At 35.9% G+C, this 13,289-nt stretch overlaps 3 protein-coding genes across 4 annotated transcripts; all 3 read left to right on the plus strand.

Moving 5' to 3' along the window:
• The first annotated feature begins 1,025 nt into the window (after positions 1 to 1,025).
• LOC122275830 (epoxide hydrolase A-like) lies at positions 1,026 to 3,132 on the plus strand. The gene is made up of 5 exons (XM_043085110.1): positions 1,026 to 1,188; positions 1,326 to 1,540; positions 1,823 to 1,990; positions 2,089 to 2,324; positions 2,697 to 3,132. The coding sequence occupies exons 1-5, from the start codon at positions 1,041 to 1,043 to the stop codon at positions 2,941 to 2,943; spliced, it is 1,014 nt and encodes a 337-aa protein (XP_042941044.1). The 5' UTR covers positions 1,026 to 1,040; the 3' UTR covers positions 2,944 to 3,132.
• Positions 3,133 to 3,873: 741 nt separating this feature from the next.
• LOC122275836 (probable glutathione S-transferase) lies at positions 3,874 to 8,890 on the plus strand. The gene is made up of 2 exons (XM_043085119.1): positions 3,874 to 4,256; positions 8,376 to 8,890. The coding sequence occupies exons 1-2, from the start codon at positions 3,942 to 3,944 to the stop codon at positions 8,718 to 8,720; spliced, it is 660 nt and encodes a 219-aa protein (XP_042941053.1). The 5' UTR covers positions 3,874 to 3,941; the 3' UTR covers positions 8,721 to 8,890.
• A 2,072-nt stretch (positions 8,891 to 10,962) lies between these two features.
• LOC122275831 (bifunctional epoxide hydrolase 2-like) lies at positions 10,963 to 13,185 on the plus strand. 2 transcript variants are annotated; one of them, XM_043085111.1, is made up of 5 exons: positions 10,963 to 11,103; positions 11,211 to 11,425; positions 11,920 to 12,087; positions 12,176 to 12,411; positions 12,777 to 13,185. In XM_043085111.1, the coding sequence occupies exons 1-5, from the start codon at positions 11,034 to 11,036 to the stop codon at positions 13,021 to 13,023; spliced, it is 936 nt and encodes a 311-aa protein (XP_042941045.1). In that variant the 5' UTR covers positions 10,963 to 11,033; the 3' UTR covers positions 13,024 to 13,185. The 2 variants fall into 2 exon arrangements, with proteins under 2 accessions (XP_042941045.1, XP_042941046.1); XM_043085112.1 differs by having other exon boundaries at positions 12,659 to 12,798.
• Positions 13,186 to 13,289: the final 104 nt, after the last annotated feature.

Consider the following 13,289-nt stretch of genomic DNA (forward strand, 5'->3'; position numbering starts at 1 on the left):
CTCTCATACTCATATTTATTATAGTTTTAAATAATAATTTTAAAAATAATTTAATTAATTAAGAAAATATAAAAAAAATTAATTTTAAAAATATTATCATATTCACAAAAAAATAATTTAAATTTTTGTTTAAAATATTCACTAGAGTAATAGTTCAAAAAATAAGAAAAAATATTAAGTAGTTAAATTTGTAAATAGAAGTGAAAGAAAAAAGTAATAAAAAAGAATAGAAAAATATTATTTAATAGAATAGAGATAGGGTTGGGGAATGGAATGTAGAAGGTTTTTTAAAGATGAATAAAATTTAGGAAAAAATTTGAGGAAAGGTAATTTTGAGTTAAATTTTAGGGATAAGGATGAGGAATGGGATGAGGATGCTCTAAGCACCGCCATCGTAATGGTCATCTCTTTACGGTTTAAGGTTAAAAACCCTTGAGGATTGACACCTTAGAATTTTGAGAAGAGAATTTTAAATTTTAAAATGAAATATTTTATTATTATTATTATTTAAAAATTTTAAAAAAATTAAATTATTTATTATATTTTATATAAAGATTTAAAAAAATTATAATGATGAGATTAGAATTTTGAGTTTGAGATAAAAATTTTATATGGCCAAACTGAACCACGTTTGGAGGGCAAAATGAGATAAAAATTTTATAAATAGTAGTAAAATAGTTTTTAAATAATACTATAATAGTGAGATAATTTGAATTGAGTATTTTTTAAATTTTAGGATATGAGAGAGAAAGAATTGAATAAAAAATATTACGAAGTTAAAATATTATAAAAATATAATTTTATAATGTTATTTTTATTTAAAAATTTGAAAAAGTTAAAATTATATTTTATTTAAAAGTTTGAAAATATTTTAATAATTAGTTTGAAAAAGTTATAATAATTAGTTTAAAATTTTTATATATAAATTATATTTAAAAATAAAATGAAATGAAATGATATAAGAGTCATTTAATATTCCAAACCTGCCAAAACATCTACCGGCAAAAATCAAAATAAGGTAGAGAACAGTAATAACGATAATGATATATATATACCAAAAAATTATATTCATCGAAAACCAGAGGAGAGTAACCGGGGGGAGTCAGTTCGCAGAAATGGACCAAATCCAGCACAAGTTCGTGGACGTACGAGGAGGACTCAAGCTCCACTTAGCAGACATCGGATCTGGTGATCATACAACGTTACACTTGCACACAATGTTTTCAGTTCACTCTCTTGTCCGTACACGTCCCCCCCGGATCTAATCATACGCCCTTCATATCTTTTGTTTTTTGTTTTTTTGGGTTTTTTTTTTCTGTCCTCAGGTCCTAACGTTGTCGTGTTCCTACACGGATTTCCGGAGATATGGTACACCTGGCGCCACCAGATGATCGCCGTCGCCAACGCCGGCTTCCGGGCGATCGCCCCCGATTACCGTGGGTACGGTCTCTCGGACACGCCTGCCGAACCGGAAAAGGCTTCCTTTGCTGACATTATAACTGATCTGCTTGCCATTCTTGATGCCCTCGGACTTGACAAGGTATTGAACTAATTTTGGTCCATGAAATATCCAATTGGACACGAACTTGAGTACAGATTTACAGGTTATTTTACTTATCAAGAAAAGATTTACAGGTTATTTGAAGCATTTCATGATTTCTTGATAATTAAGCCTATCTATAAAGTTAAAGCATTTAACCTATTTTTGTCTGCACAGCAAAGGATTACTAACACGTCAATAAGCAAAAATAAAATTCCCAACTGAATATATTTTTTACCCATTTTAATCTCTCTCTTTCTCAGCCACATGTTATTTGCATAGGTTTTTCTTATTGCAAAGGATTTTGGAGCTCGGCCTGCCTACTTGTTTGCTATTTTCCACCCGGAAAGGGTATTGGGAGTGGTAACCATGGGAGTGCCACATATCCCCCCAGGACCCTCTACATACCACAAGTACCTTCCTGAAGGCTTCTACATTTCAAGATGGCAGGTATCACTTTCTTTCTTTAGGTTTACATGTGAATGCACCACCATATGTGGACTTGCTTGCAACCTCATGTGTGTGAACTGCATGTGAACCCTTTCCAGGAGCCTGGACGAGCAGAAGCTGATTTTGGGCGCTTTGATGCTAAAACTGTCGTGAGGAACATTTACATCCTCTTTTCCAGAAGTGAAGTACCAATAGCTGCTGAGAATCAGGAGATCATGGATTTGGTGGACCCATCTACTCCTCTGCCTCCTTGGTTCACTGAGGAAGATCTTGCAGCTTATGGAGCTTTGTATGAGAAATCTGGATTCCGAACTGCATTACAAGTTCCGTACAGGTAATGAACTGATCCTAATTTGAAACGATTGACCGATAAGCATTGTTCATATAACTGCAGCACCTCCCATCCTATTGGAGGGTTATGCTCTTCTAAAGTTGCTTTGTTTACTTATAACAACCATTGACCCTTTCACAGCAAGTATGCCACCATTTTTCTTGTAGAAATGCAAGCATGATCATTTCCCAAAAGCAATTCACATTATAGTTGTTCATCTGATTCAGTTTTTGTGATATTATGGTGGAGTAATGTGTGGTGGAGACCACTGTGATTGCAGCAGGTCTATGATTGCTGTAGGAAGTGCCCAATCCCTGCTAAATCTGCCACGTTGTTACTTGCTAATAATTTTGGTTAATGTTATGCAACTAACAGATCATTTGGTGAAGACCTCAAGTTGCCCGATCCAACAGTTAGAGTTCCAGCACTTCTTATAATGGGTGTTAAGGACTATGTCCTAAAATTTCCAGGCATAGAAGACTACATAACGAGTGGAAAGGTGAAAGAGCTCGTCCCTGATTTGGAGATCATATATTTGCCTGAAGGAACCCATTTTGTTCATGAGCAGTCACCTGATGAGGTGAATCAGCTAATACTCTCCTTCGTCGGCAAGCATGTTTGATTGTGGGCACTCCATTTACAGCTAGTTGTCATATGGTATACATAAAGTTTGGCTTTGAGTTTTCTGTAGTATTCGCAACATGTAAACCCAAATATTGTGATGATCAATTACAATAATCAAGCATTTGAAGTGCTTGTATCAAAAGACACTGTCTGATTTGGTTTAAATAAAAGTATCTGTTTTTGAATACTCGTCAGCAATTTTTTGTTTTTGGTATCAAGCAGTGCCATGAGGTAGAAACTGAATCTTCTGGTGGAATTTTCGGAACCGTGTGAATAGGGGAGAAGTTTCTTTAACATCATGTGAACCAATTGTTGAGATCCATGCCTAGATGCCAAACAGTACTAATCTCTATTATTCACATTAGATTTTACATATTAATCTCTATTAACATCACTTTAATGCTCAAGCCTCAACACACGATTTCGCATACTGACGTTGGGATTTACTCGTCATAAGACATACCACAAATCTATCTATCCAACACAGGTACGAGAATTCTCAAGCTGCGATTTGGAAGACAGTCAGCAATAGCACTGTCGCGTATTTTCTTTGTTGTGGTAAATGGACCTTTCCGTTGAAACTTGAAAGGAATATAATGCTAGGAGAAAGCTGCATAAGTTTCTAAAATCCTCTTCTCAGCTTCTCTCTCCTTGTAACACAGCTGCCTCATCATTTTCAACACGAAACGCCATGCAGAATAGAAGACAGCAAGAATCAGATTCCTTCCGTCTAGAATGTAAATAAATATAAATAAAGGAGTCTTACAAGGCGGCGCTGGAGAGAGCGGCATGTTAAAGAATTGTACGAATGGCTTGGACGGGCTTGGCATTGCTCCACGTCGTGGATGAGGGCTCCACGTCGTGGATGAGGGCTTGGCATTGCTCCACGTCGTGGATGACATTATGAGGTGGATGACATCATTGATGACTCTCCTCAGTTCGCATACTCGCTAAAGCCTGAAGTCGTTTGCTTTCAATATTCTGAGGCCGGTAACAATGGCAGAGGAGGTGGTTCTGCTCGATGTTTGGGCTAGCATGTTTGGGATGAGGGTCAGGATTGCCCTTGCTGAGAAGGGGATCAAGTATGAGTACAGGGAGGAAGACTTGAGGAACAAGAGCGATCTGCTTCTCCAGATGAATCCGGTTCATAAGAAAATCCCAGTTCTCATCCACAATGGGAAACCGATATGCGAGTCCTTAATCATTGTTCAATATATCGACGAGGTCTGGAACGATAAGTCTCCATTGTTGCCCTCTGATCCTTACAAGAGAGCTCAAGCTAGGTTCTGGGCTGATTTTATTGATATGAAGGTACTTGTCTATGCGATCCCTATTTTCCTTTTATTGTTTTTTAAGTGTCGCTTTAAATCCTTTTACGGCTTCATTTCTCCGACAGATTTTGCTGGGATCTAGCGTATTTTCTTTATTTCTTGGTTTGGTTTTTATTGTTCTTTAAATTTAAGACCATTATAGTAGGCAGAGCAGCTCAAATATTTTAATCTATTCATTTATGTTTATTGTTTTGATTTGCCCGCTTTCATTTCATGGGTATCACATATGTTGACTACTTTGATTTTTTGTTTGGAGTAACAAGTTCTGTCAGTGTAGACTACAAAGATTTCCTTTATAAATATATCGTGACGTTAATACTTTAATCAGAATTCCATATTTTATCGGAAAGATTCAAGAAACGATGATGATTCTAGTTGTAACATATGAACCTAGAATTTAGGTTAATTCAGTTAGAATTATTTAGTTATGTTCTGATTATATTTATTCTTTTTATTAATTACTTATTTATTTATCTTCAGATACGTATAATTATCTTTTTGTTAAATTAGATAATGAACCAGATTAATTAGTTTTTAGGTGGTTTCCTTTTATCTTGTAATCTTTGTTATTATCTGATAGGTTTAAAAATTTTTGAAAAGATTTTAAGATCAAAACCAAATCAGATCTTGCTAATCCCCTGAAAACTCTAGCTAATCTCCTGAAAACCCACGTAAAACCCTTTCCCTCACCTTTATAAAATCTCACCAGACCCTTAGAATAATGTTTCAGAAATTTTAGTTGACAAAGAGGGAAAAGAAAAGGATAGCACTCGTGCAGCCCCTTCTTTTCTGTTACCCAGCCACCTCATCAGAGCACCTTCAGATCTACACAGACACTGCCAGTCAACCACTTCGTTGAACACCCCACTATCTGGTAAGCCACTGCAGTTTGTCACCTTTTTCTCTCTCTCTTGTCACACGTTACCTTTCCTTAGCAAGCCTTAGATCCCATCGCTAGCCTGCTTTCTCCAGCAAATGATTATTTGCTTTGTACATATCCTCTTATTTCTTTTACTTTACTGAAAAGCACATGCAAGTTTTGGTTATTACACAAATGCCCTTCAACCCACTGCACCTAACCTTTCCGTAAACTGCCTCATAAAGGAACTTTTGGTGAAGTTACCTCTTTACCCTCTAGTAACTAGGCAGACTTTATATTTTAAACCTGATCTTATACGTGGGCTATTTTTCCTTGTGGGCTGGGCTTGAGGTTTATTCGACATGTTTCATTAATATGGACTTTTGTTTTAAATTGAGCTTGATTCTAGTATATTTCAGAAACTTGTTTTAATTGATAAGTGAGTTGATTTCTTGTGGGCCTGATTATTTTTATTGGGCTGGTTGTATTTACAGAAACTGTTCTAGTAACCTTAAATTTTTTCTGTACTTGGGGCTGGGCTGAAACTTAAATCAGACCAAAGTTTCACTTAGATAAATGTATTAGTCTCAGACTCATTCTTTTATACAATATATTGAAGGGCTTTTAAGCATATTTTAAAGAATTCTTTTATATTGTTTCAGCTTGTTATCTTAGCTAATATTTCAATTGACCTTTAACTAAGTTTTATAAAATCATTAAGATTATCATATGAGCTTTGGAATAATATTATTTTAGGTAATCTTTTTTATATTTGAATATTCATTATATTACCTCTATGGTAAGATTTTAAATAATTAGATTGCTACGACACGTTTTCTAGAAAGATTAGTAACGTCTAGTGCCTCGTATAGGTCACGAGCTACGACGTGAGTATTCGGAAGCAGCGCTAAGAGGTAAATAATATGGTCATATAAATGTATGTGTAATGTAAATATTATAATTGGGTATGATAATATGTTATGGTTTTGATGGTTATCTACGTTGCGCTAAGAGCCAAGTCAAGATTAGATCGCTTTCATGAACTTCTATGAATTATGATGATTTACATGAAAGTAAGCCTATATATATGTTGAGCCTTTATGGATTGTTGATTGATGGATTGAATGTTACTAACATCACATGGAAGCCATGATATGATCATATAATAAATTAAGATAGGTATTCTATGAATTAAAATAGCCAAATCATGCATGCTTCATTCATGTAGTGCTTAGACCATGTATGCCATGTATTGTTCATGCAATAACTTAAGTCAAGCATGCCATGTAATGAATAGCCAGATCATGTATGCCATATTCATGTAGTTTTGAGATCATGCATGCCATGAAATGTCATAAAATGATTAAATCATGTTAGGCCATGTCATGCTATGCTATACCATGTATCATGTTATGCCATGCCATGTACAAGAATATGCCATGCTAGAAAAGTCTATGAAGTCCAAGAAAATTATCATGCATTAAGAAAGATAAGCATTTTAAGGTAACACGGACCCAAGCGTGTTTACCATAGTTATGCTAAGAAGGTACCACGGACTCAAGCGTGTTTCACTCCATGTCATGCAAGTTAAGTGAACATGGACCCAAGCATGTTTCACTCCATGTCAAGCAAAGATAAGTGAAACACGGACCCAAACGTGTTTCACTCCATGTCAAGCAAGATAAGTGAAACACGGACTCAAGCGTGTTTCACTCCACGTCAAGCAAGATAAGTGAAACACGGACTCAAGCGTGTTTCACTTCATGTTATGCAAGTTAAGTGAAACACGGACTCAAGCGTGTTTCACTACATGACAAGTTATGTGGTGCCATGGACTCAAGCGTGGTTCACCATGAAATATGTATAATTCAAGATAAACAAGTTACTCATGCATTCACGTTTCAAGTTTGCCATGCTTATGAATGTTTCCGTTCATGTTAATCCATAAATGTTATATGGAAGTTATGATAAGGCTTTAAAAATCAAATTTATGCTAAGCTAGATAGTATTTACGGTATGATGTATTATTTACTGAGTATTCGACTCATTTTGTTCTTTGTCTTTTTGTTTTCTTCTATGTTGATTGCCACAGATGGTGATTATGATGATGCAGAGCTGGATGGCCAGGAGTAGATTTAGTATATGGACTTAGAGATGAATAAGTGTCTTTTACACAAGGATTAAGTTTCCTTTATGTCTTTTCAATAACTAGTTTTGTTTAAGACTAGCTCACTTTTGCTTTATTCAGTTTCAGTTTTCAAGACTATTTATTTCCTTTCTTTTAAGTCTATTCCAATAAATGAGGTATTTCAGAGTAATGAGTCTCTTTACCGGGCATTTTATCATGTTGGTTAGTAACGTCTCTATCCTACGGGAACGGGGTGTTACACTAGTACTCATAATGTAATTTCAGTTAATTTACTATGAACCTCCTAGATTCGACAGATGTTGTCTTGATCTTCTATCTCGCAATCAACAGACTGAATTGAGCTTTTCTTTCTGGATTCTAAAAAAAAGTACTTGGGGAGTTGACGTCAGAACTCCCGTTCTTATTGTCTTTTGTCTGCTTCTGCAATTCTGTCCCAATTTCAATCTCTTGGTTTTAATTTTAGGATGTCCTTGAACTCTAGCATAGAGAGTATTGGGGAAATAATTTGACCCTTCAAGCTGTTAGGGTTATCCCACATTGTTTGTTGGTCCGTTTATAAGTATGAAGGAAAACATCACCTCTTGAACTAATTTTTGAGGTTGAGAGAGGTTCAAGACTACCTAACATTGGTATCAGAGTCCTAGTTTATCATCAATCTTAGGTCCAACAATCTGTGAGAGAAACGGGATCTCTCTGCTCCGACCCAAGACTCGATGTGTAAGGTGGAAATTGTTGAAGTTGTCCCACATCAGTTATAGAATGGGCTGGTGGTCAGTTTATAAATGTAAGAAAAAATCTTATATTTTGAATTAGTTTTTGAAGTTAAAAGAGATCCAACACTACCCAACAAGAGCAAAGAGATTTCCTTCCAGTCCAATGAACCAGAAATTTATGCTTTGGGGAAACTAATGTCATTCTATTTGCATTTGTTAATGTGTAAAATTTTAAATGGCTGTCTATTTAAGTTGTAGATATATGAAACCACTTAGAAAGATTGTTCCACATCAGTTTTTTTATTTTTGTTCTGACATTGTTCGTCCTAATCTATAATCTATGGAAGAGTGGTAATACAATCTGCGAGCAAAGTGCAGGTGTATGATACTGGGAGGAAACTATGGAGCACAAAAGGAGAAGAGCACGAGGCAGCAAAGAAGCAGTTCCTTGAAATCTTGAAGACATTGGAGGAAGAGCTTGGTGAGAAGCCTTACTTTGGGAGTGAAACATTTGGGTTTGTGGATGTTGCTTTTGTCACTTTCTACAGCTGGTTCTATGCACTCGAGACATTTGGAGAATTCAGCATGGAGGCAGAGCACCCCAAGATTATTGCATGGGCCAAGAGGTGCATGCAAAAGGAGAGTGTCGCCAAGACTCTTCCTGACCAGCAGAAGATCTACGAATTTGTCCTGGGCATGAGGAAGAGGCTTTTAGGAGAGTAACGGTTTGGCCCCAACATTGAAGTGCTACCGTATGTATTTGCAGTGTTTAGGATGGTTTTTATGTGTGTCCGTTAGAGCTTTGTTGGATACTTTAGTGTCTCTGTTTAACGTTTTATCAAAAGAGCAGTATCTTTTATCATAAATAAGAAGACATTTCGTTCTGTCCTCTATATGTTATTGATGAAATCGGTCTTTATGTAACGTTTTATATCCAGTTTTGATTTTAGAAAGTTGAATTCAGGAAAAATCAAGCACAAAACATATTTTAGTCACATTCTGGGGGCATTAAAAAAACACTTTAGTGGATAAGTAATGTTAGAGCTTAAATAATAACAGAAGATATATTTTGCACACAAGGAAAATACTAAAGGTATCTATGCCCTATGGGTAAATGGGTTGCACCGATGAAATATATTAAAATTTTACTTATTTTCCTCATACGTTAAATATTATACTTATTTTGATTTTTTTTCTTATAAAAAATATGTAATATATTGATGATAAGTATAACAATTTAACTAATTTAAAAAAAATAAAATAAAATAATAAATAATAATATTAAAATATATAAAGTGTCGTGCTGCTATTGGTGCAACCTATCCCTGTAGGAGGACCTTTTGCATAGATACATGAAGGCTCAAATACGAAGTAAGCAGCTCTTCCACGAGTTTTTAGATGTTGCACGAGTTTCTCCAACATTTATCATTGTTGCCTCCTAGGACTTCGTACGATGGTCGGTGCACCATTAGATAATTTCTAGAACAACCCTTGAATCAACCTAGAGCGTAGGTGCTTCTTCTGGGGAAAATGATGGCATAGAGAGGTCCAGATTCGTCGCACTTTATTCTACAACCGAGCAGCATATATAGACCCTCCAGAGTCTTGTCTAACCACGACTGACCTTTAAAAAGTCAGTTACCAATCCTCATGAGTTGCCTCAATTTTCAATCGTAACGCTTGATGTTTTATCGCCTGTTTAACGAAATAGAGAGGAGTGGATTACGGTATATTACTTGAACGGTATAGATTTTTGTTTGCTTCCATTTAATGTTAATGTTTGTAATGGACTTTTTTGTTTAAATAAAAGTAATTGATCTTATGTTGTTAGGTTGAGATGTTTTTTATTTTAGAAAATTCTATTCATCATTCTCACATTTCATTGTGATGAGATTGTTAAGGATAAAATATACACGATCCAAAAAGCCTATTAAGCCCAGTCCAAGGGGGAGATCCTCCACTAGAAGACAAAAAAAGAAAGAGGAATGTGAGAGAATGAAGAGATAAGCAAAAAGATGGTATGAGAATAATATGAAAAGGGAGTTGCTAGAGACATAAAGGGATTCCACAAAGGAATCTCATACACTGATGTGGCACACTACTGGGGGTGTAAATTTTAACCGGTAAATCGGAAAACCGGACCGGACCGGACCGGTTGTGCCAGTTTTGAACCGGTCCGGTCCGGAACCAGTTTCATAAAATGAAAAACCGGTCGGAACCGGTCCGATTTTGGTTCCGGCCATTTTTAGATCGGACCGGACCGGTACTATTTAATATGTGTATATTTTTTTATTTATTTAATGTTATATATTATATATTTTATATTATATATAATTTTTTATATATAATATATAATAATATAAATTATAATTATATATAAGATAGTGTTATTTTAATTTATAAAATAAAAGTTTAATCTCAAACATGAAAATTTAATTGATCATATGCTTTAAATATATATTATTTATTAATAACATTTTATCATATATTCATAAGAAGTAAGAACCTAAAAAGAAAGAAAATCACTCAAATATTATTACTAAATTTTAATGGCCTAATACACTTAAAACTCTTTATATTTTTTTTGATAAGTACATAAGACATTAGTAGATAAATATAAATTATATATATTAGCATATAATTTATATAAAGCCATACCAAATCTATACTAATAGCATAAATTTTTTACATAACACTTTTTTTTTTGCATAGCAGTCTTTTTATATAGTAGTTTTTTTTTTAAGTAAAATTTTTTGACATAGCAGTTTTTTTTTTTTATAAACAGATTTTTTTTTATAATAAATATATATTTTATTAAAATCGGAAAACCGGACCGAACCGAACAGGAAACCGGTAAAACCGGAATACCGATTTAGAAGGATAATCGATGCGTAATCGGTTTTAAAAAAGATAAAATCGGTGCCTACCGGTTCGGTTCTAAATTTTTTCTAAAACCAAACTGAACCGGATCGGTTACACCCCTACAGTAGAGGCAGTTCAGTGGGAAGCAGTAAAGTAACGATCTGAGAAGTAGAAATGGACCAAATCCACCACAAGTTCGTGGACGTACGAGGACTCAAGCTCCACTACGCAGACATTGGATCCGGTCTCACAATTTTCCAACGTTACACTTGCACACAATCTTTTCGGTTCACTCTCTTTTCTGTACGTGACGAACACCCTTCGTTTGTTCTTTTTGGTTTTTGTCCTCAGGTCCTAGCACCGTTGTGTTCCTGCACGGATTTCCGGAGATATGGTACACGAGGCGCCACCAGATGGTCGCCGTAGCCAACGCCGGCTTCCGGGCGATCGCTCCCGATTACAGAGGTTACGGACTCTCCGACACGCCTGCCGAACCCGAAAAGGCTTCCTTTGCTGACCTTAAGGCTGATTTGCTTGCCATTCTTGATGCCCTCGAACTTGACAAGGTATTGAACTAAACCGGGATTTAATTGGTCCTGGACAAACGGTGCTTTCAGTTTTCTCAGCTATTAGCTTGCTAAGAAAACATATGAGAATAACGAGAAGTCGGTATCATTACTGGACACTTCCCTGGTTTCGTGCACCTCTATTCTATGATTGTTATTTGGGTTTGTCTTTGTAAATACCCAACATTTGTTTTCTTTGTAGACAGAAATATTAGTTAGTTTATGACTCTGTATCCAATTTCGAGATTAGTTTGGTCCATGAAATGCCCAATTGGACATGGACTTGTGTATTAATTTTAAGGTCATGGGGAGCATTTCTTTCTTTATTGATGGTATTGCCTATCTACAAAGCGTCTAACCTATTTGTTTGCACGGCAAAGGATTCCGATTACTCAAACTCTAAATAGCAAAATAAAATTCCTAGGTAAAAATTTATTTTTTTCCCTGTTGTAATATCTCTCTCTCTCTCTCTCTCCCTCTTGTTATTTGCTTAGGTTTTTCTTATCGGAAAGGATTTTGGAGCTCGGCCTACCTACTTGTTTGCCATTTTCCACCCGGAGAGGGTCTTGGGAGTTGTAAGCATTGGAGTGCCATATAAACCCCCAGGCCCCTCTACATACCACAAGTACCTTCCTGAAGGCTTCTACATTTCAAGATGGCGGGTAGAGAGAAACTCTCTCTTGAGGTTCACATATGAATGCACTAATATATATGGACCTGCTTGCAATCTCATGTGTTAACTCTTTCCAGGAGCCTGGACGAGCAGAGGCTGATTTTGGGCGCTTTGATGCCAAAACAGTTGTGAGGAACATTTACATCTTCTTTTCAAGAGGTGAAATACCAATAGCTGCAGAAAACCAGGAGATTATGGATTTGGTGGATCCATCTACTCCTCTGCCTCCTTGGTTCACCGAGGAAGATCTTGCAGCTTATGGAGCTTTGTATGAGAAATCTGGATTCCGAAATACATTACAAGTTCCATACAGGTAATGAACCGATCCTAATTTGACATGATTGACACCGATAGGTATTACTCATATAACCGTAGCACCTTCCATCCTATTGGATATTGCTTGGTTTGCATATGACAACCATTGACCCTGTTGCAGCAAGTATGCCATCACTTATTTTTGTAGAAAGGCAAGCATCATTTCGCCGAAAGCAATTCACATTATAGCTGCTCTTATGATTCTATGATTGTAACATTATGATGAAGTAATTTGGTTACAACAGGTCTATCTATGATTGCCGTAAGAAGTGCCCAGTCCCTGCAAAATCCACAGAGTTGTTAACTTGTTAGCGGGGGGTGAATACTTGCTAATTATTTTGGTTGATATTATGCATTTAACAGATCATTGGGTGAAGACTTCGAGATTCCCGATCCAACACTTGAAGTTCCAGTACTACTTATAATTGGTGTTAAGGACTATTTCCTCAAATTTCCAGGAATAGGGGACTACATGAAGAGTGAAAAGGTGAAAGAGTTCGTACCTGATTTGGAGATCACATATTTGCTGGAAGGAACCCATTTTGTTCATGAGCAGTCGCCTGACGAGGTTAAACAGCTAATACTCTCCTTCCTTGGCAAGCATGTTTGATTGGGGGCACTTCATTTACACCTAATTTGCATATGGTATATCTGAAGTTTGGCTGTTGTCAAAATCGTAAACCCAGTTATTGTAATGGTTCATTACAATGATCAACCATTTGAAAAGTTTTAACTGTCTGGTTAGGGTCAAATGAAAATCTGTTTTTGAATACTTACCAGCGGTACTTTTATTTTTGGTATCAAGCATGTGCCAGGGTTGTCAAAAATTTACTGGGAAAATAGACTAGGAACAAGCCTCAGGTAAAAGTGATTTTT

The sequence above is a fragment of the Carya illinoinensis genome, chromosome 9 (assembly GCF_018687715.1).
Source record: "Carya illinoinensis cultivar Pawnee chromosome 9, C.illinoinensisPawnee_v1, whole genome shotgun sequence".
Lineage (NCBI taxonomy): Eukaryota > Viridiplantae > Streptophyta > Magnoliopsida > Fagales > Juglandaceae > Carya > Carya illinoinensis.